This window comes from Elgaria multicarinata, chromosome 14 (genome assembly GCF_023053635.1).
Source record: "Elgaria multicarinata webbii isolate HBS135686 ecotype San Diego chromosome 14, rElgMul1.1.pri, whole genome shotgun sequence".
In the NCBI taxonomy this organism is placed as follows: domain Eukaryota; kingdom Metazoa; phylum Chordata; class Lepidosauria; order Squamata; family Anguidae; genus Elgaria; species Elgaria multicarinata.
In genome coordinates this window covers 29,126,849-29,149,985 of record NC_086184.1, presented here as the reverse complement: position 1 = coordinate 29,149,985, position 23,137 = coordinate 29,126,849, and the positions used below count along the sequence as shown (strand labels likewise).

Sequence of the window (23,137 nt, the reverse complement as noted above, 5' to 3'; positions counted from 1 at the left end):
CCCGTTGGGTGAATGGAGCGATTAGGCCGGCTGGGGTGGGGGGGAGGAAAAAGCAAGGCGGTGTCTGATTGGATAGTTTGAGGGAAGGGGCGGGCGGCAGCGGCGGCGGAAGAGGCGGGGAGGAAGTAAGGCGTAAAGAGGCGTGTCATTGGTGCGGCCGGGTTTTGGCTACAAAGGTGGGCTTGGGAGGAAGAGGAGGCCCCGCTGAGGGGTCCATGGCGCAGAGGTGGGTGCTGAGGCGCGTCTTCTGGCCCTTGTGGGTTGCGGGGGTGAGGGGGGAGAAGGGGTGGTTAGGCTCATGATCACAGTAGCAGCATATTCTTATTTTATTATCTTTACAAATAATTATTTTTAATTTTTACTATTTTCATTTTTTTTATTTTTTTCGTTATTTTTATTGCTATCATTCACACGCATAATATAATGCTGCTGTGGAGAGTAAAATTAATTGTAATTTTATTACCATTACTGCTATTGCTTGCTTAGCATTATTATTATTATTAATAATAATATGTATTTCATTATTATTATTATTATTAATAATAATAATACTATGTATTTCATTTCTGGATCTCTCTGGGCAGTTCATAACAATTCAACTATCATTAATGCTGGTTCAACTCTTTGAAGTACCCGAAGCACTTCACATTATTATTTAATAATAATAATAATAATATATTTATTTCTTACCCGCCTCTCCCTTTGGATCGAGGCGGGGGACAACATTAGAACAGGAATCAATACATCTTAAAAATTCTTGATTTTACATTGATCTGGATAGGCCTGCCGGAAAAGGCTAGTCTTTAAAGCTGCCTTAAAATCACACAGAGAGTTAATTTTAGAAATCTCCACCGGCAGGCTGTTCCATAATCCAGGGGTGACAGAAGAAAAGGTCCTCTGGGAAACTGATGTCAGCCTAGTTTAGCTGAAATTCTTACAACAACCCTGTAAGGTAGGGCGGGGCAAACTTGTGGCCTTCCCAATGTTCTGGTCCACAACTCCCACTAACCTTAGCCAGCATAGCCAGTGGTGAAGGCTGATAGGAATTGTCATTCAAAACATCTGGAGGACCACAAGTCCCATCCCCCCCCCCCCGCATGTAAGGTAAGTCAGTTTTATTATCCCCCTTATTGCATAGGCGGAGAGCAAGCGGAGATAGAGTAGCCAGCCTTAGGCAACCTAATGCGCTCCTGACAGAGGCGAGACTTGAACAGTAACTGAGTCTTAAACTGTGCACCAGACTGGTGCCCTCCAGATGTGTTGGACTGCAAGTCCCGTCGTTCCAGCCATCATGATGATAGGAACTGCTGTCCAACACGGTTGGAGGGCATCACCTTGGGGAAGGCTTCGCTATGCTATTTTGGTTCAAATTATTAATGCTAAGAATACTGTTAATGTTGTTTATAATTTGCCATTACTGCCATTGATGTCAATATTATTACTATTTACTTTTTATTTATTTTTAATTATATTGTACCTCATTTCTATAGCGTTCTAGGTGGTTTAAACAAGTCAATTTAGCCGTTAAAACCTTTTTTTTTAGAGCATAAAATAAAACACATAAGATACACTTGCGTATATGTTTAGGGTAATGCAGCATTCATTCAGCTCTTCAGATTATTTAAAGCACTCCTTATTCTCAATTTACAATAGCCACACAAGGTGGGTCTAGATTGCTATTTCCTTAGACAAGCAGAGCAAGCAAAGCATTTGAATGGTCTCCCAGCACCTCAGAAGTGCAAATAACCGTTCTCTTGGGTTCTTTTTACCACCCTCCTTCTCATCCCAAAGCTCACTGTCTGAATACTCACCCCTGCCTCCCCTTACATTTTAGCCTCCCGGTGTCAGGGATTCAGGGTGATCGGCGAAGGTTTGTCTTACTGCAACAGTGTTCCCAAGTGGAAATGATTTACTTTTCCTGAGGGGAGTTAATAGCCATTCATTTATATGGAAGAAAGTTAAGAGCACATTCAGGTGACATAGTGGTGGAAGCTAAGCTTCCCTGAACCAGCTATTGAGAATTAAGCCTGTGCCTACTGGCTTAACTCTTTCCTCCTCTAATCTCCAACCTTCCTCCATGATAGAGTCATCTCTGTGTTTGTACACACAGGATTGTTGTGCCTCATTTGGCTTTCAAATCCTGGTTAATGTTAACTGTGGCTACTATCTGTACCTATAAAATGCTTAGCTGTGGTAAGCAGAGGAATTTGATCCAGATGGATTGCAAGGAAGGAGCATGTATTCCAGAGTATGGCTCCCAATTTGTTTAACAGGGAGCCAGTGTTTACATCTGTATCATCCCAGTATTCATGGATAATAAGCTGGCAAGTAATTGCATCCCTCTCTCTACCAGGAGAACTTGCTGAGTGTAAAAGGAATATGTGACTAAAGTAATTCACAAATTGAGGTGCTCGCTAGCCAAAGAACTGTAAGCAGCCAGGGCACCAGCTTCTTCTCACCTATGAGTTCTGCCCTTTATTCATCACTTGAGTGTTATTAACACTTGAAGTACCTGCCTCTTCATGACAGTCATGTGGTCTGGGAATTAAAAGTGCTTGCTGGCCCAACTCTTTGCTTTTCAGCGCAAATATATCCCGTGTTCCACACTGGCAGATGTAGACCTTGGGGTTTTAGTCACACATCAGGAAACATCTGCATTGAAATTAAGTTACTATTTCTGCTCAGATGTGCATAATTTACCCCAGCTTCCATATCTGCGTCATTCAGAATAAAATTCTGTTGCAGTTCATGGAGGTGAAGCATGGAAATAACGTACATGAAGAAAGCTAAGATGTAGTGATGATTTTTATGCAGGCCATGTAAGAATAAATGATGGTTTTTGCAAATGCACCCTCCTGCTTCCTTGCTGTTAATGCCAGGTGGTGCAATTTTGTGGGTAATAGTCTTGACCTTTCCCATTTAGAAGAAACTCTCTGATAAACAGGAAGTGTGTGTGTGTGGGAGGGGAGGAATGCTGAATTTAGCATTCCAGTAGATAGGACAAAACAAGAGGTACAGCATTGAATCCTTCACTAAACTGTCCCCAACACCTTGTTTTTTATTTCTGCATCTATGGAAGACAACAGATGACATCTGGAAACGTAGCACTGTCAGGTCACTTCTCTTTGCATAATTCAGTGCTTGCCAGCTTTTGTGACGAGTGCTCTACAAGTTGAGGCCCAAGCATGAGGGAGTCCCGCTTTAAGTCTTGCTGCAGTATATACATAACCTCCCTTCTCCTGGTATTTTGTTGTGCATTGCCTCTGGTCTAGCGAGATAGGGTAGGGACGCTCAAGCTCAATGTGGAAGTCATTGGCAGGAATGCCTGCCTTTAGCTTGGTAGCCTTTTCCTCTTGCAGGTGGTCTACCTGTGTCTGTACAACTTCAAACTGCAGGATAAGGCCTCATATGACGCTGCACCTCCATGACTACCTGCAGAGAAAACAGTCACATCGGGAGAAGGGTTTTAGTCTAGCCTTCTCCCTGACAGGTAGTTTTCTATGTGCAGCAAATGTTTGGTTTGCATGAAGGTGCATTCTGTCATGTGGGCCCCCATCCTGTGATCTGAAGTCATACATTCCAAGACACAAGTTGGCCTCCACCTCAATGAGAGCGAGGCCACAGAGTCAGGCCTCCTGCTCCTGTTGAGACATGTGGCAAGTCCTGCATGTTTCAGGTTGGCTGTCTGTGGTGTTATTTGGCTGTTTGGGGGATAGGGGTGTGTGTGCAGAAGTCTTCTGGGTAGAGCTGCTAACAGCTAAGGTAAAATTAGATCCCCAATCTATTTTCTAGCCACATTCAAAAACTCAAAGTGCTGTTCTGGGTAAGAACCTGCTTCACTGGGTGTGTTACAGATGAGAGTGTTGTGTGTCCGCTTGATATATAGGCAGTGTCCCACAGGGATCAGTATTGGGACCAATTTTTTTCGACCTGTTCATAAAGGATCTGAAATTAGGAGTGAGCAGTGAAGAGGCCAAGTTTGCCGACGACACCAAATTATTTAACGTTGTTAAAATACAAAGGGTTTGTGAAGAGATCCAAAGGGATCTCTCCAAGCTGGGAGACTGGGCTTCCAAATGGCAGATGGGGTTCAATGTAAGCAAGTGTAAGGTGATGCACGTTGGGGTAAAAACACACAACTTCAAGTATAACCTGATGGGATCTGAGCTGGCGGTGACCAAACAAGAAAGAGATTTTGGGATTGTGGTGGACAGCTCGATGAAAATGTCCACCTAGTGTGCGGCTGCTGTAAAGAAGGCAAACTCCATGTTAGGCATTATATGAAAAGGAATTGAGAATAAAACAGCCAGTATCATACTGCCTTTATACACATCTATGGTGCGACCACACTTAGAATGCTGTGTACAGTTCTGGTCACCACACCTAAAGAAGGATATCATAGAGCTGGAAAAAGTGCAGAAAAGGGCAACTACAATGATGAAGGGGCGAGAGCATATCCCTTATGAAGGAAGGTTACATCAACTGGGATTGTTTAGCTTGGAAAAAAGGAGGCTAAGGGGAGACATGATAGAGGTGTACAAAATTATGAATTGTATGGAGAATGTGGATAGGGAGACATTTTTCTCCCTCTCTCAAAATACTACAACTCGGGGTCATCCCAATAGCTTTGGCTATTGGGTGGTATAAAAATGCAATAAGTAAATGAGTAAATAAACTGGTGGGAGATCCAGGACAAATAAGAGGAAGTACTTCTTCCCCAAGCGCATAGTTACATTATGGAAGTCACTACCACAAGATGTAGTGATGGCCACCAATTTGGATGGCTTTAAAAGGAGGTTGGATAAATTCCTGGAGGCAAAGGCTAGCAATAGCTACTAGCCCTGATGTTTATGTGCTATCTCCAGTATTCGAGGCAGTAAGCCTGTGTGCACCAGTTGCTGGAGAACATGGGTGGGAGGGTGCTGTTGCTGGTGGGCCACTGTGTGAACACAGTGCTGGACAATTTTGATTTAGGGAGAAATCAAAGGGGGCGCAAAAATATGTGTGAACCATCTTAGTCCTGCCTCTTGAGAGTTAAAGACTTCTGAGGCTGCAATCCTGTACCTGCTTATCTGGGACTAAGCCCCATTGAAATCAGCGTGACTTCCTTCTGAGTAGACTTCCATAAAATTGCACTGTAAGCTTGCACATTTTTCAGTGGGCCCTTTTCCTGATCCGAGAAGACCTGATTGATTAATTGTGCGCTTCTGTCAGTCCATTAGGTTATTTGGTTGATTCAATTTGCAAATTGGTATGAATGATTGTTCAGAAAAAAGTGTATTTTCTTTGTTTTTAAGTGGTACATGTCAGTGTCATAGCAGATATCCTTTCAAAGAGGTGTTTCCTTTCATGTGAGTTTGAAGGGAATATAGCTCTCAAATGGTGCTTGCCATTTACAGTTCTTATAAGCACTTGTACTAAAAATAATAAACCAAAAAAATCTGTTTGATTGTTAGTTACTGCCAGTAAGAGCTTTAAGCTAAAATATGCTGATATTTTTTGCTCTGCCCATCATTGGGATGGAGCCCTTACAAGCTTCTTGAAAATGGAAATCAGCCCTTGAGCTGTGTCTTAAACTTGTGCCTGGTCCAGTCAAGACCAGCACTACCCTAGTTTGAGGATACTAGTATGACTCATGTCCAGTTGTGTGAAAGAACGGTTTATTGATGGGAAATGGATGCAGGTAGAATAAAAGCCAAAAAAGCTTCCGCACGCATTCTTAACTTTCATTTCGGTCACTCCGGTTCCCAGACAGGCGACAGATGCCATTCCAACGGGGCTGGTTATCTGAGCTGACGGTGCACCTTGTCCCTCTCAGATGAAAACGGGTAGCAGGCAAAATCTGCTCAGGATTTTATAGGACTGTTCTCATCATCTAGTTCAAACTGTCAGAAGACACACACTCACCCCTCCCTTCACCCAGAAGGAGAAACAGGGGTGGGTCTACCTCCCTTGGCAGCAAGTTATGGGATGCTTCTTCCAATGCTGTGAGAAACTTATCAACTAGAAGGCACATGCTGTGAAGAGAGGCTACTATGCATTGTTTTAGCTCCTGTTAGTAGCAAAAGGCGTGGCCTTTGCTGTATGTGGACCTAGCTATGAGAACCAACTCTAAAATCATAAAAATTGCCAATTGCTCTACCAAATCAGTGTACTTATGCTGTTAAATACTGCGTAGGTCTCTGGGCAAATTTACACCTGACTGCCCACCATTCTTCCAAAACCAAATCCAATACAGGCTGAAAGAGGGTCAACACGTCTGTTCTAAACTTTTTCTCTTTACAGACTGCTCCACAATGGATGGAGGAGAAGGTAGTGCTGACCTTGTGATTAACAAAAGATTTGTCTCTGAAGCGGAGATAGAAGAGCGGCGCAAGCGAAGACAGGAAGAATGGGAGAAGGTCCGGAAACCCGACGAGCCCGAAGGTATTATTATTATGGTGGTGGTGGTGGTGGTGATGATGATGATGATGATGATTACATTTATATACCATCCCATAGCCGAAGCTCTCTGGGCAGTTTACAAAGATTAAAACACTAAACATTTAAAACCATAAAAACAGATTAGATACAATATCCATTTAAAACAGTGGTTCCCAAACTGTTTCAGGTAGCCGCCCCCTTGGTTCCACAAACTCATGCCCAGTGCCCCCTACCCTACCCTATAAAAACCATTATTCAGAATAGCGGTTTTCAATGACCCACTAAGGAAGATAATAACAATAAAATTCAAAACAGTAACAATTACTTTAATATTTATTCAAACTCCGAAGCACCCGCCGCAAGCTTGCCGAGGGACGGAGGGAAAAGAGAGCGAATGCCTCTGTTTTGCAGCCGGCGTGGCAGGGCACACCAAGCAGGGTATGTCTCTTCATTAGCGTTTTGGTGCTTTTGAAACACTTCAATTCACCATTAAAAGGACTCTTCTTAAACGGTATTAATACATGTGTGGATACTTCCCCTATATGGCTTGGGACCAAATTACCTTCTCCCATAAAAATGTCCCTGGGTTTTAAGACCTTCTCGAGAGGCGCTTCTTGGAAAAGACCACCTCGAGCGCCCCCTGCCACCCCTTCGCCAATAGCGCCCCCCTGCCGCCCCCTTGCCTCTTAGCGCCCCCCCGCCGCCCCCTTGCCTCTTAATGCCCCCCTATGCAATCTCACTGCCCCCAAGGGGGCAGTACTGCACACTTTGGGAACCACTGATTTAAAACAACTATTCTTAGGAGTGCCCCCCTCCCATCAGAAGAGTCCCAGGCATTCAAGCTTAACTCAAAACCAGGCCTGTGTAGGCCTCAAACCTTCACACCCAGCTTCTGGTCATAGTCCAGTTTCTCGTTCTCATTATTTGACCTCCAGGTTGGGAAACTGCAAGAAAGACACACTGGGATTGCTTGTCTAATTACTGATTCTTGTAAGCTGCACTGAGGATTTTAACTAAAGAGCGGGATATATTTTTTTTTTGAATAAATAAATGATTTGAGTCCAGTCACAGTACCGCTCAAGGCTCAAACACCTATCAAAAGCACATTCATACAGGATACTACCTTGAGAAGGGGGTTGACTGAATAGGGGTGGGGCAACGCCCTGGGAGCCAAAAGAAATAGCTGGGAGCTAGGAACCATAAGTAATAATCACTACCAAGTCCAGCTGAAACTTACAGAACCCTGTATAAATCATCTCCAAAATACACTTGCCCGGCTTCTTAGATGGTAATGCTCAAAAGGAAAGAGGTTCATAGTCTTCCCGAACATGGCTGGACTTCATCTCTCATTGTGATCGACAGTTGGGCAATATTTATTTATTCATTACATTTCTATATCGCCCAATAGCCAAAGCTCTCTGGGCACTTCAGAACAATTAAAACAATAAATTATAACATGATAAAACGAGACGAAAGTTTAAAACTGCATTATAAAGCCAAAATGAAAGCCAAAATAAAATCTAGCAGCAGTGCAAAGATTTCAAATACAGTAACAGATTTAAAACAACAATTTCCTGGGGAAATTTCTTCAGGTGGCTCTAAAAAGACCACAACATAGGTGCCAAGCGAGCCTCTCGGAGGAGCTCATTCTGCAACCAGGGTGCCACAGCCAAAAAGGCCCTCTTCTTAGTAGACACCCACCTGACTTCCTCTGGTGGGGACTCCTGTAGGGATGACCTTAGGGTCCAGGCAGGTATATGTGGAGTGAGATGATCCTTCACGTAACCTGGCTCCAAGCCATTTAGGGCTTTGGCTGTTTTCTGAATAATTATTTTTTTATTGTAAAACTTCAACAAAACAAAAAAGAGGAAAATAAAAAATGTAGCTACATAGATTTGAATAAGTCAATTTCAATGTGTACATATGAAGTGTGTGGATATAAAGATATGAAATACAGCTTCCTAGTAATTATACATAAACTTCAAGAAAAGCAGACCAAATATCCATATAAGTATCCATTTGCAAGTGGCATCTGTACCACCCATACAAATGTTGAAAGCATTGTTAGTTCATCCATTGCATTACAGGAGGCACGTGTTCATCCTTCCAAAATTGTAATGCTAGTCTTTTAGCTGTCAATAGGGCACGGGGAATCCATTTGCGCTACCTCTGTCCTATGCCAAAATTGAAAGAAGACAAAAGGCTATTTTGGTACGATCCAAACATTCAGTGACTAATTTTTAGCACAGTAGTAGTATTTCTTAGCACTTCCAAAGTGCTTTTGAGTTTTCAGTATTGCTATGAAAAGATTATTACTACCCTGTGAGGTAGGTTGGCAGATGAAGGATGAGGTGAGGCTGATAGCAGCTTGCCTGAGGGCACGTGGCGAGTTCATAGCAGATTCATGACTAGAACCTGCTTTGCATTTCAGTCTCTGTGCTACATCTGCTCACCAGGGTGACGTGGAGCAACACAGTGCCAAGAAGGGTCTAGAACAGGGTTGGGGGATGTGTGGTCCTCCAGATGTTGCTGGACGGCAAGTCCTTCCAGCCCTCATTATTAGCTACAGTGGCTAAGGGTGATAGGAGTTGCAGCCCAACTTCTGGAGGGCCACACATTCCTCACTTCTGGTCAAGAGTTAATGGGGTGTTTTGTGGAAGGATAACCTCGACCATCCCAGAGTGCAGGACACGGAATAATGGGCTCAAGTTACAGGAAGCCAGATTCCTGACTGTTAAGAGCAGTGCGACATTGGAACCAGTTACCTAGGGAGGTTGTGGTCTCTCCCACTCTAGAAGCATTCAAGAGGTAGCAGGACAGCCATCTGTCAGGGATGCTTTAAGGTGGATTCCTGCATTGAGTAGGGGGTTGGACTCAATGGCCTTATAGGTCCAACTACTATTCTGTGAACCTCTACAACAAAGCTGTAGCATTATCTTCTGCATGGAAATTGCGAGTGGAGTCCAGTAAATAGCCACTTGCCTGAACACCTGTTATAAGAAGCTCCTCTAGGTGAAAAAGGGACAAACGTTCCAGACAGCTGTTCTGTCTTCCTTTTTAGTCCAAAACCGACTAACATATTTATTCAGCCCACCTGCCTTACCTGGGCTTATTGACAAGGCTGCTGGAGGGTACCTGTTCCACTAGCTTGATTCCTTTCAAAATGATCTGTAAAGACGATTTCTTTTTCATCTCTCAGAATGTCCCGAGGAAGTGTACGACCCCCGCTCACTGTACGAAAGGCTCCAGGAACAAAAGGACAAGAAGCAGCAGGAATTTGAGGAGCAGTTCAAGTTCAGTAAGTTTCAGCAAGCCTCTCTGCGGATCCTCTTTTAGAGAGGAGGTGTGTTCCATGTACTCGGTCCCCTTTCCATCTCTTAGCTTCCTGTTGAATATTTTTCTAAAATGAAAAAATGGTGGGGATGCGAGAGCGGGCCTTCTCGGTGGCTGCTCCTGTCAGGGATTGCAAACAAACTGAGCTTGGAAAAAACTGTTAGAAGCTACTGACTTCTCCTCTTTGGCTCACACAGCTCAGTTGAAAGCAAAGCCTGTAGATAGCAGATTTTAGCGGATGTTTCCAGGATACTGAGTTAGCTTTATAGCAGGAATAATAATGCTCCACAGGATTAGGAATAATACACTTGCATCAAGTTTAGCAAACACGAATATAACTTTACTTTGAGGTAGATATTTACAGGATCAAGACATATAGGCAATACTCACGAAACGTAACACGTTCAGAAATACATCACACAGGAGAGAAAATACAAAATGTACAGACACTCTTTATATACAGATTCAGCAGATCACATGAATCAATCAATCAATCAATCACACCATACCCCAGCTGTCAATTAACCCTTGACACTGGCTGATGCAATGACTTAGCCTGATGCAATCTTCCTCAAGACTTGCCTCAGCTCTGGTTGCCTCAAAAGTCTGGACAATGAAAATCCAGCCCTGACAGCTCCCACCCACTGGACTTCCCTGCCGAGGAAGGCTGTGTTGGCCTCTCTCTGTGCTGTCTTTTTTCTGGCAGGCAAAGACGTGTTTTATTCAAGCAGGACTTGGTTTTGTAAGCTGGTCTGTTGGGGGTTAGGTGCTGTTTTATTCTTTTAATGTTGTGTTTTTAATGTATTTGCTTTCTTACTATTTTAACTAAGTTTGTATTTTAATTTTGATGGTGGTGGTGAAGATTAGCTGCCTTGAGCTCAGCTTCTTTGGTGCAAAGGCCAGATATAAACCAAATCAGGAAGACAGCAGTCCTATGGTCCCTGGGAGACTATAGACTCAGGGACCATAAAATATTGTGAAATTCCTTGTCTGAGTGAGTTGGGCACTGCTACGATCTCAGGCGGGGAAATCTAAATGGGGATTTCCCCGCCGTCACCACCCCTCGCAATCACTGTGGAAAGCACTGTGTCAGCTTCCTCACCCGAGAGCGGAGCTCTGACCTCGGGTGAGGGTGCAAATGAGGGCGGGAGGGGCAGGGAGCGGTGGCCCCACGGATCCCAAAGCCTCCCGTCACCACAACCCCACTTGATGTGCTCAAAAGTGCGTCTAGTGGAATCTCTGCAGAAAGGGAGGCAGAGAGGCAAAGGCTTAGAAAACTACTGCTCAATATTATCAGTTTCTGTAAATGTTATTAGAATATGTTATGTCTACAGAAATACCCGAGGAAGACTTTTCACAGTCGAAACGGTTATCACACCATATACTGCCGGATATAACTATTCTGTAAAATTGACTGCCAGATAGAACTGTTATTGTTGTGTTTGAAAAATTGACGGAGGGCCTATAATTAACAGCCATTTAGAGTAACTACCATCAAACATTATAAGCTTTGCAAAATAAATAACTGGCCCAGTGCAGTGTTGCCAGGTTTCTTACACTGGGAGCATTTTGAATTTGCTCCTCCTGCTCTGTTGGCAGATCATACGATTTTCGGAGCACTACCTGGATGGTTCTGTGAACAAATAATGAATAACTGTCTAATGAGGGGAAGAAATGGGATCTTGTCCGTCAAAGCATTGGCATAGTAAAGAATGCCCTGACTCAGTTCGTATAGCTGTCCTGTGGCTAGCGCTCCTTCCTCTCTGGCCAGTTGTCTCCTAAGACTGCCAGGCATCTGCTTTCCCAGTTCTGCAGGAGAGGAAAGACAGTGTGCTCAGAGGTGCAAGGGGCCTGATCCTGGCGGTGTGGATAATGGCCATAGGGGAGGGGGTGCTGGTGGACAAGTGCTTTCTGTGCCTTCGGGTCTCCCTTGGCCGGTCCTTGGCTTATTACATTTTTATACCGCCTAATAGCCGAAGCGGTTCACGAAAATTAAAACCACGAAAAGCATAATAAAACAAACAGTCTAAAAACACAGATACAAAATACAATATGAAAAGCACAACCAGGATAAAACCACACAGCAGAAATTGATATAGATTAAAATACGGAATTAAAACAGCAAAGTTTAAATTTGAATTAAATTAGGTGTTAAAATACTGAGAAAATAAAAAGGTCTTCAGCTGGTGGCGGAAGGAGTACAGTGTAGGCGCTAGGCGGACCTCTCTGGGGAGCTCATTCCACAGCCGGGGTGCCACAGCAGAGAAGGCCCTCCTCCTAGTAGCCACCTGCCTCACTTCCTTTGGCAGGGGCTCACGGAGAAGGACCCCTGCGGATGATCTTAAGGTCCAGGCAGGTACATATGGGAGGAGGCGTTCCTTCAAATAACCTGGCCCCAAACTGTTTATGAAGCTGCCTTTCATAATGAGCTAATTTGGACAGTCGTATCTCGCTTAGTAAGCTAACTTAAGAATTACGCTTTTGCCTGCTCACGCAGCTGCTTCGCTCCTTCCTTCTTGGCATGAGCAAGCAAACCAGGAAGGCTGAAATTAACCCTGGTTTCCCATTTTATTTATTTATTGCCATTCTATACTGCCCAATAGCCGAAGCTCTGGGCAGGTCACAAAAATCAAGATATTAAACTCAGGGAGTCTTGGCTTGTTCTGAAGCTGGTAACCCTGATTCATATGAAATGGGAACCATGGTTAATTACAGGCTTTCTGGTTTGTTTGCTCATGCTGTGAAGAGAGGAGAGAAAGGACCGTGTGGGTGGGCAAAAGGCTCATTCATATGTCAGTTGTATTAAGCTGAAATGTGATCGTCTGAATGTGGCCTCTGTGTCAGACCTTTAGTCCATATTGTGCAGGTGTAGGCCACATGGTGTCTGCAGGCACCTTTCTTGGGGGATGGGGGTCCCAGGGTGCCTTACCCCTCACAATTTTTTTTTAGTTAACAAATTTTCTTGCGATGTGAAATACGTTTCTTTTGATACTCAAAACTCTGGGTTCAAAGGAATTGTTTATTGTGTTGGGGTTCAGAAACACTTCTGCCTTGTACTCTGTCTTTTGGGTGGGTAACTTTTCCTTGGCCTCCTCCAGTAGCCATTTTGTGGTGGTGCCCAGGGCAGTTTATCAAATTACCCAATATACCCACGGCTCCAGAAGGTTACCTGCCCCTGATTTAGCCTGTCATTGTCTGCTCTGGATGGCAGCAGTTCTCCGAGGTTTCAGGCGGAGCGGCCTTTCCGAGGTTCTTTTTAGCTTTTGAGTTCTTTTTAGTTCTTTTGAGCGTTCGGCATGAGAAATAGGTGCTCTCTTACTGAACTCCATCACAGTCACGCTGAACTTTGGATGCCATGTGAGGTACACATTGACATTCCCTGCCTCTGAAAATAAAGCAACAACATCTGTGCGAATCCCTGGTGATAGGACTTACCTCGACACTGCGCTATTACATAAGCTTTTCCGAGATGCTTCCTTATTGTGTATCTCAGACCCTGTTTTCCCCCTTTTCTAGTGCAACAAGAGTGTGGGAGCGCCTTGGTTCCTTTCCTAGTTATCTGTTTGGGGGTCCCTGATCACTTAATAACAACCATGACGTGGATTTACCTGTAGCATAGTGCAACCTACCCCCAACCTGGTGCTCTTCAGATGTGTTGGACTGGGAGATGATGGGAGTTCTAGTCCAACATATTTGGAGGAGTCCCAGTTGGGGAAGTCTGGCATAGTGGCTGAAGGAACTGAGCTACAAACTAGAAAGTCTCCATTTTCACCTCTGCATTATGGGAGAGGATAATACTAGTGGGCCTCTTACACCTGCTATAAGGTTTGCAACTAGACCATATACATGAAACACAAAAGCACTCAGCAAATGCTGCTGATCACCAATTTCTGGCCATTTCCTTCCCCCACCCCTCCCAACTTTGCCTTTGTCCTCACTGACACTGGCCTGTACCACTGGGCTCATATGATCAAGGGCTTCTCAGTACAAAAACAGTTCCTTGTACATAGAAATGTTGTACATAGTCTAGAACCCTTCTCCCTGATTTTGAGTTTTCTACGTGGAGGGTACGTTTTTATAGTGAGCAGCATTCAAATCCTGTGTTTTCCCTCTCCTGCAGTATGAAATGGTAGAGTCCAGACAGAGGTCCCCCATGCTAACTAGGCCCCTTCTCAGCCTCCATACAAGGCCAAATTAGCTTCACCAATAAACCTGTCGTATGAATTCAGGCCTTGATGCAGACATCCAAATTCTTTTAAAACTTGAAAGCAGATTATTGATTGATTGATTGATTGCATTTTTATACTGCCCAATAGCCGAAGATTACAAGACACTTGAGGTGTCTGTATGCGCAATGTATCATGAGGATAGGCTTTGAGTTGCTCTGGCTCAGGCCCGTTTATGCTACCCGCCTTTAAAGCACTGAAACGTTAAGCTGGAGTGGAAGGGAGGGCGGTAGCTCAGAGGTAGAGCACATGCTTTGCATACCGCAGGACCCAGGTTCAATTCCCGGCCTCTCCAGGTAGGACTAGGAGATCTTGCCTGAAGCCCTTGAGAGCAGCTGCCAGTCAGGGTTGACGGTTCAGAACTAGGTGGACCAAGGGTCTGACTCCCTACAAGGCAGCTCCCTGTGTTCCTAATAACGTGGCAGCAATGGCTTCATGGTCAAACAACTTGCCATCTTACCAAAGCCCGTTCTCTTGGGGTTTTTTCCTTCAGAAAACATGGTGAGAGGCCTAGACGAAGATGAGTCCAAGTTCCTTGATGAGGTTTCTCGGCAGCAAGTGCTAATAGAAAAGCAGCGTAGAGAAGAAGATCTAAAGGAGCTGAACGAGTACAGAATATCCTTGACACTGATGTCGTTTTTCTTGCTCTGAGAGGTAAAAAGGGACGGTCGGCTTGTTCAGTTTGTCATTGGGAGCTGAAGAGCTAGAGCTCGTTGGCGTAATTAATGGTGGAGTGTTTGGAGGTTCTTTGCTTTAAGTTGCAACGTTTCTCCCTTGCTCTGGGTGAGTTCAGGACTAGCACTTTAATACTTTTATCATAGTAAATTTGCTTTTATCACTTTGGCATTAAAGGCTACTACAGTTACCTTCTTCCGGGCTGGAATGTTGTGAATTTCACCAAGGAAAATTGGCACAGAATTGAAGTGTGTCTCTAGTCAAAGTTTCCAAGTGACATGTTGGTGATTCTGTCGATGAGATTATCCACAAGATGGCACCAGAGAACTAGCTACCTTTAACAGTTCTGGCAAGCAGCCCAATGAAATAAGAGTCAAACTAGACATGACGTTAAACGTGTCTTTGCATTTAATGTGTAGGTTTCTAAAATACAGGCAGCAACGGGTATGTGTGATTATTGTGGGATCACAGCAGGTGTGGAGGGGGAATGTACCCCTCTTATCCCTTGCCTTGGTCATGGGGAAAATCCTTAATCTGAAACTCGAATGTGTTTGGAGGAACTCCTCCGTCAACTCCACTAGGGGTTTTCCTCCCAGTAGAAATTTCACTTTCAGAGGAGCAAGTTCCTTGGGACCCCAAAGCAAGAGGGGTGAGGGTTAAATTCCTTCTCCAGGCCTGCTCTGATCCACATAATGATTATCCAATCAGCTGATACTCTCTGCATTTAAAATAATAATAATGACATGCTTAGAATGCATTCTATCGCCTCCAATTGGGCCCTAAGTAGCTGCAAGAAAGCTGTTGGTGTGATGAGGAATTTTGGAAATATGATGGCCTGGGTTATGTACTTAAGGAACTAAATGTTGCTGAGGAATATAAAATTCACTGTGTGACAGTTTAACAGCTTTGATTTTATTTGAGTAAGTGAATGAATCAATTCACTGGTGCATCCAAGTTAAAGCTTGCAGCCCCAATGGAAAGTAAATCCAGAAAGACCAGTTTCCATCTCCTGTGCAGGTTTACTCTTTGTGCATGCTCTCTCTCTCTCTCTTCCCGAGTCATTGACATTAACTGTAGTTGCTAAGGTCCAGAAAACCCATTGCCACCTGCTGCTGCTGGAACTACAAGCCCTGATCCAAGGAAACCTAATTCCTCTTGGTTTCTTGCATTCCAGTCTCTCCTCAAATTCCATTTCCTCCTTAACCTTGAATTCACAGCACTTTGTCAAAGGTGGGGGTCAGCGCTGAACTAAAGAAGGAAGCAGAGAAGAAGCTTTCAGTGAAATTGGCAGAAAACAAGAGCAAGTTCTCTCAGGCAAAGCTGTTGGCAGGAGCTGTGAAACATAGAAGGTAAGCTTTGTACCTCTATATGTTCCCAGTAAGGTAGTACACTTGGCAGCAGAGCCTAAAAGATGCCTCCTGAGGCTCAAAGTGAGACAAAATGAGAGCAGGTCTGATATCTGAACTTCCCCATTCAGGCAAGTCTAAGGCTCTTCTGGTTGGATCTGGGATGTAAAGCCAGCTGTCCTTCTTTCATCTTGGAACTGGCATTATAACCATGGTTTACACATGAGTCCAGGAATGATGCTTCTTGGAGTGAGTCAAAAGCCTCTGGGTGATTGCAGTAGCTGTCAATTCCAGTGCCTGCTACAAGCACTAGCAGAAAGCAGGTCTTCGTCCCAAGTCCTCTTGGTTTCCCCATTTAAGCAGTGATGCCTTGTTTTTCTCCGCTGTTCCAAGTCCAAGAGGTAGTCAGGCAATACCAGATGTGCACCGAAAGAGGGCTGGGCAGGGGTGAGCCAAAACAGTGAGGGAGAAGAGCAGAAAGTGCCCCTACTTAGTCTGGCAATTAATCTGAAAAGGGGTGAAAGCGTTTTCCTCTTCTGGGTAAGATAGTATGTGATCCGGTTGACTGAGACCATCAGTGTGACCACTTCAGGAAGCATTGCCCTTGCTCTGGATTGACTTCATTTGCCCTCAGTGACATCATCATGTAGCTATGCGTGATTGGTGCTATGACATCCTCATGTATACATCATGATCCGTGGTTGGCTGGGACCATTCTAGTCTGGAAAAAAGGCTTTAACAAAAAGGTGTTGGAGCAGGATAGCAATCAGCCAGAGGCTTCTGAAGCTAGAGAGGAGAGGTTCAAAAAAAGGCAGAGGGGTAGAAGGGTTGGAGGAAACGATATTTCAAGCCACTTTTTTGGCCCCCAGTTCAAAACAAAACAACTTTTGCCACTGCTTTGGGAAGAGGTGCTTAACAAGCGGCTTTATTTATTTATTTTATTTAGAATATTTATATACCACTCCCCATTGCAAAATTTCGGAGCGATGTACAATGTAAAATGAAAATAAAAACAGTTAAAACAAAATTTAAAAAGAAGCAATAACAGTAATCCAAGGCTGCATGTTAGAGAAAGGCTTCTTGGAATAAAGACGTTTTCAGGAGGCGCCGAAAGGAGTACAAGGTTGGCGCCTGCCTGACCTCCAGAGGCAGGGAGTTCCGCAGCTGCCAGCACCGCTAGCCACTGCAGTCAAACAGAGGCTCCTCACTACATGAAGCCTTGTGAACCCGTTTTGGTCCTTCACGGAATGGGGAAAGGTGGCCTGGGGGGGTCTGATAGCTCTGGGAAGAAGGCAAGGAGCCGAGCAGGGCACTGAAGTCCCGCCTCCAGGCCGCTGCCCGTCTCCCTTCCTGCCATTCTCTTGAGAAATCTGGACCGAAACATAGGACGTTGCCGTATACTAGGCCAGGCTATTTGTCCATCGGGCTCCATATTGCCTACTCTGGCAGTGGTTCTCCAAGATCTTAAGCAGAGGCCTCTCCCGTTGCCTGCTCCCTGCTCCTTTTTTGAGAATCTGAAACGCCACAGACTTGGCGTGGGTCCTTCTACTTGTGGAGCATGTGCTCCCCCACAGAACTGCAGCTCTTCCCAGTATAGTGTCTACTTGATTGTTAGACTTCTCTGTAGCCATGAGGACTAGAATCCTGATCTTGTTCGCCTTGCAAACGTGATGGTGCACACCTACTGAAGGCCCACTGCTCTCTGAATATTGCCAAGTCAACTGATGGGCTGTGACGTGAAATCTATTAGTTGTTCCATTTCCTGCTTTCCGTGTGGGAAACGTTTACTACTTGGCAGCATGCCTGAGCTAAATACCCGGCCTTTTTAGTGATCGAGGCTTTTGCCTACCTGCCTGTCAAACCTTGCAGAGCTGGAATATGCATCCAGGCCAAAGTCACTTTCTCCCCCCTCCAAAATTCAAGAGCTGCTGTCACTGATTTTTCCAGAGCTCTGCACTTGAGCGAAGGCGCTGCATCATTATTATTATTATTATGTTGTTGTTGTTGTTGTTGTTGTTGTATCCTGCCTTTTGCCCAATGTTGGGCCTCAAGGCGGCTTTACAAAGTTTAAAACATACATGGGTGTGGGGGGGAACAAAACCATAAACGTTTAAAATACACAACAAAATTATAAGACATTAACATAGATGGAGGACCAGATTATACTCCAAAGACCTGCTGGAACAAACAAGTTTTAGCCTGCTTCCGAAAGCCCATCAAGGAGGGAGCCAGCCTAGCTTCCCCGGGGAAGAGAGTTCCAGAGCACTGGAGCAGCCACCGAGAAGGCCCTCTCCCATGTTCCCACCAAGCGTCCCTGTGAAGATGGTGGGACTGAAAGAAGGGCTTCTCCAGAAGATCTTAAAGCACGGGCAGGCTCATATGAGAGAATACGGTCTTTCAAATAACCTGGACCTGAGCCGTAGAGGGCTTTATAGGTCATAACCAGCACTTTGAATTGAGCCTGGAAACAGACTGGAAGCCAGTGGAGCTGTTTTAACAGGGGAGTTGTGTGCTCCCTGTAACCAGCCCCGGTCAACAATCTGGCTGCAGCTCTTTGAACCAGCTGGAGTTTCCAAACACCCTTTAAAGGCAGCCCCACGTAGAGCGCGTTACAGTAATCCAATCGGGGTGTAACTAAGGCATGTGTCACCGTGGCCAAGTCTGACATCTCTAGGAACGGGCGCAGCTGGCGCACTAGCTTTAACTGTGCAAATGCACTCCTGGCCACTGCCGAAACCTGGGCATCCAGGCTCAGGGCTGAATCCAGAAGTACACCCAAGCTGTGGACCTGTGTCTTCAGGGGGAGTGTAACCCCATTCAGCACAAGCTAAATCCCTATTCCCTGATCTGCCTTTCAACTGACCAGGAGCACCTCTGTCTTATCTGGATTAAGCTTCAATTTGTTCGCCCTCACCCAATCCATTATCCTCTTGCTACAATCCAGCATCCTCTCATTGTCTCTCCCCTGCTCCCCTACGCCAATTTAAGGAAAATATGGGCCAATCTTACAAGGGTCTCGCAAGCGCATTGTGGTTTGAGCACTCATCATGCAGGGGCACACAGGCTTGCAGGATCTGCACCTACTTGCTCTTCAAGCGTTTGTGATTTCAGTGGCCTAATTTGGGACGGAGGAGCCTTTTTCACTTGTTGCTCTTATTAGGCAATTGGGTGTTAGAAATCCTTGCTGATCTTCTCCAAACACCCAGAGGTTTATCCATAGTAGATGCTGATCTATGCTCTGACCACCACTGGGGTGTGTGACACTATTACACCTCTTTCTCCTCCTCCATGGCAGACACATCTCTAGTTTAGGCCGTGCATCGGAGACCTATGAATTCAGTTGCCAGGGCAAGTATCACTTCCTCCACCACAACCACCCCCCCCCCCCAAGAGTGAGAAGATGAGCATGACTGGGGTCAGGCCCCAGCTCAGAACAGCCATGCTGGGCTGCAGGGGCTCCCCAAGAGGCTCTGAAGCTCAGCATGATATCAAGACTGGGAAGGCAAGCCGTACGTTTGGCCTGGCTCCCAGTACCAGCCAACCTTTGTGGACTCCCACATTCCATGTGGTTGTGCTAGGGAGGGACAGGCAGCGAATCCTCTAGTACAGGGGTTGGCAACTGGCGGCCCTCCAGATGTAGCCCTAGCGAGCATAGCCAAGAGTGAGGGCTGCTGGGACTTGGAGGACACAACATCTGGAAGGCCACCCTTGCTGAAGTGTGTCACTTAAGCTTGAGTCCCTTTTTGTCTTTGCATTTCCTTACAGTTCAGAAGGTGCCAACAGTGTGAAAAGGTTGAAGCTTGATCCGGATCCTGAGCTTGACAAGTCTCCAGGTGTGTGTGTGTGTGTGTGTGTCGGGTTGTGTGTCCTTCCCTCTCCTCCCCACGCCTGGCAAATTGCCTCTTAGAGCCAACTGTGCTTTGTTCCGGTTGCCTTTGTGACCACGTCATCCGTTGCGAGGAGGAGAGGGGGCATTTCATTGTTGCAGGCTAGTGGGCGACCCCTGCCAGGAGCCTTGCCCAGGCAAGCAGCTCTTGAATGAACTGATCTTGTAATAGCCCCTCTGCCCATCTGTCTTTAGCTGACAAGTTGAGCCCCCCAAGTGGCTTGCGATTGGACTTCAAGCAGGAGTGGCACCATCACCTGTTTTGTTCGTTCTTGTTTAGGATTTCTGAAAGAACTGAACTACGCAAACATATTTGCATACTTGCAAATATGCGAACAAAAATGTGCACACTCATATACATACACGCACATACATACACAAATGCAGGGTGGGAAAAATTTGCACATATGGAAAATTAAAACTGGACCCCACAATGAAAACTTGGATTAAGAGTGGGACTGGTGTCGTGTTTCCAAGCCCTCCCACCAAAGTGCGAGAGAATAAAGAAGTCTGCCAAGTAATCTACAAACCTTTATTCAGGTTTGTAAACATCTCTTCGCACCTGAATAGAGCTTAAACACTAGGAACTTTCCTCTAGGCTAAACTTGGCTAACTGAGACAATTGTCTTTTCAATTGTTTCCCTGAGTCCCTTTCACTTCAAGGAGGATTCCTTTGAAGAGCTGATTGCATCTCTACTACTTTTAGCTCCCTCTGTTTGAATCTGCAGTGGACTCTGGGATCAGCCAGCTCTGAAGTCGCCTGCTCCTCTGAGGATTCCTGAATTCCCACAGACTCTGACTAGTTAATGATTTCACTGATGAGGTCTGGTGAAGATTCATCCCTGGCTGGTGAAGAGCCTGGGAGAATCACCTCTCTCACTTCCTGTGTAAGCTGGGACGTTTCTCGTCCTGTTTCTGCAGCTTCAGAATATGATTCTGAATGATAGTCTGAAACACCTTCCCCTACACCAAGGGGAACAGGCCTGATCATGACAGCTGGTCAGGGTCTGAAAAGTTTGAAGACTTTCCTAGAGAACTTCCTGGTGAATTCTGCCAGTGTTGATTGTTTCTGTCACATCCTAAAAGCATCGTTAAATAACTCCCAGTTCATAGAAGGATGAGACACGCTAGAGTAGGAGGTTGGCAGAGCAGCTCTGGGTGCTGCCATACATCTCTGACCCGAGGAGCAAAGCACATTCTTGTAGACTCGCTATCTGTCTGACCTGGCTTGGATCCTTTTGTTTTTGGTTTAACGTCTAAAAGACAAGGCGCAAAATGAAAACGGGATGGGGAGGGAAGAGAAATGCGAGTGAACTCAGCCGCCCGTTCCAAATGCGGCCTCGTGCACTTCCTCCCCCACCTGGGAGCTACTTATCCCATGGCAGTAGCGGAGCTTCCTTCCAAGGCAGGCTTGCTGGAGAGAGTTGGAAGAAGCGGCAGAAGAAAGGCTGAACAAAGCTGGCATTTATCCTTAGTTGTTACTGTGGCCGAGCCAAGCTTTCCCTCTTCGCTTCCGGCAAGGAGCGCAGCTAACGGAGAAGTTGTGTAACCGCAACCGAAGCACAGCTCCCCATCTGCTCCGTTCTCTCCCCTTCCAGCGCTCCCCAAGCTCATTAGCTAGGGAAGGTTGGCTGTTTTTCTCTCTTTGCAACATTAGTCACTCTCCCAAATGCTTGAGGGGGTTTGTCAAATGCTCCCTATCGCAGAACCCCTTTGTGTGTCGTCCAGCTGTCCATGAAATGTCAACGCTGAACAGAAGCGGAGTTCTGGAGTAGCGGGGTCAAGACATTCTCTGGCCTCATCTATTCCGTCAAGCTCCTGGGGACGCAGGAGGCGGCCAGAGTCAGACCATAGGCCCATCTGCCCCGGTACTTTCACCACTGACTGGTAGCGGTTCTGCAGGGTTTCAGTTTGGCGTTTCCCCATCCCTACCTGGAGAAGCCGGGGATTGAACCTAGGACCTTCTGCACCCAAAGCAGGTGCTCCTCCAGATATTTTGGCCTGCGACTCCCCTCAGCCCTCACCATTAGCCAGGCTGAGATTTGTAAACCCAAACATCTGGAGGTCCACAAATTGCCTGGCCCTGTGCCAGGGCAATCGCCAAATAACCGATGAATGGCAGCATGGCTGAGTGGCTCAGTAACAAGCGACTCTTCTGATGCAAATAGAATGTGTGAATCAGCTAATTCGAAGAATAAGATCGTGACTCTATGAAGCAGCCTACTCCACCCTCCACATTCCTAGCCACCCTGGCCAGTAGTCCAACGCATCCAGAGCACACTAGGTTGAGCAAGGCCACCATAATCCCTAGCCAGTAGTTGCAACACATCTGGAGGGCACCTGGTTGAGCAAGTCCGCTGTAGAGATTGGTGGTTTTAAACCCTCTCTCCCCTGCCGTCCCCATCGCCTGAGTGACTTTGCATTGAATGTGTCTTGCAGCTGTTAACTCCTGCCTGCCTCTCTCCCCCCTTTCCCCCAGAAAAGCCCTCGTGCGTCCCGCTGGGCAGCAGCAGCAGCAGCAGCAGTTCCATGAGTGGCTCCGCGCTCCACTGCCCCTCAGCTGCCGTGTGCATCGGGATCCTGCCTGGCCTCGGCGCCTACTCAGGAAGCAGCGACTCCGAGTCCAGCTCAGACAGCGAGGGCACCATCAACTCCACCGGCAAGATCGTCTCCTCGGTGTTCCGTGGCAGCAACTTCTTCGACGCCCCGCTGTAGGATTCTTCCCAGCCCCGTTAGATGCTCGGTTGGGACGTTTCCCTTTTTCATCCCAGTCATCTTCCAAACTTGCCACTTTTCCGATGTCTCTATTTTTTGGCAATACCAAAATAATGTGCTGAAGCTGTCTATGTGGGTGTGGGTCTCTCTCTCTCTCCCTCCCTCCCCCTCCCAAGACTGAGTTCAGTTTGCGAGGGAGTATGGATGGGTTCTTAGTTTCATCCGGAAATACAACCATTGGAGCAAACGACACGAGGCACGGATGAGGACGGGAAGTGCCTTGCATTTTAAAGAGAAATATTACACAGGGGAGTGTTACAAGTTGGTTTTACGAAGACACCTCCGTGGGGCACAGCTGTCTGGCAGGCCTGGGGCACGTGGGATGGCGGCCTAGTTTTTCCGTATCGTTTCTATGATATCATTGAGAAGGAGGGGAGAGAGCAGAATCAAGCAGATGGTAAAACGCGGATTACCATGACACTGTAACAAAGTTTTAGTGTTGCATCTGATTAAAGAAATCCTGAAAACATTTT

General features: G+C 45.9%; 1 protein-coding gene across 2 annotated transcripts; it reads left to right on the top strand.

Annotated features, from left to right (window-relative positions):
• Window positions 1–150: 150 nt before the first annotated feature.
• Window positions 151–23,137, top strand: PSME3IP1 (proteasome activator subunit 3 interacting protein 1). Of its 2 annotated transcripts, none has more exons than XM_063141372.1 (7): window positions 151–226; window positions 6,286–6,426; window positions 9,623–9,721; window positions 14,476–14,598; window positions 15,874–16,006; window positions 19,769–19,836; window positions 22,369–23,137. In XM_063141372.1, the coding sequence occupies exons 2-7, from the start codon at window positions 6,297–6,299 to the stop codon at window positions 22,602–22,604; spliced, it is 789 nt and encodes a 262-aa protein (XP_062997442.1). In that variant the 5' UTR covers window positions 151–226; window positions 6,286–6,296; the 3' UTR covers window positions 22,605–23,137. The 2 variants fall into 2 exon arrangements, with proteins under 2 accessions (XP_062997442.1, XP_062997441.1); XM_063141371.1 differs by having other exon boundaries at window positions 14,476–14,602; window positions 15,878–16,006.

Coding starts and splice junctions, on each gene's coding strand:
- PSME3IP1 (XM_063141372.1), top strand. CDS start 6,297: ATGGATGGAGGAGAAGGTAGTGCTGACCTTGTGATTAACAAAAGATTT. Junction 9,722..14,475: donor TGAGGAGCAGTTCAAGTTCA/GTAAGTTTCAGC, acceptor TTTTTCCTTCAG/AAAACATGGTGAGAGGCCTA. Junction 14,599..15,873: donor GGAGCTGAACGAGTACAGAA/TATCCTTGACAC, acceptor CTTGAATTCACA/GCACTTTGTCAAAGGTGGGG.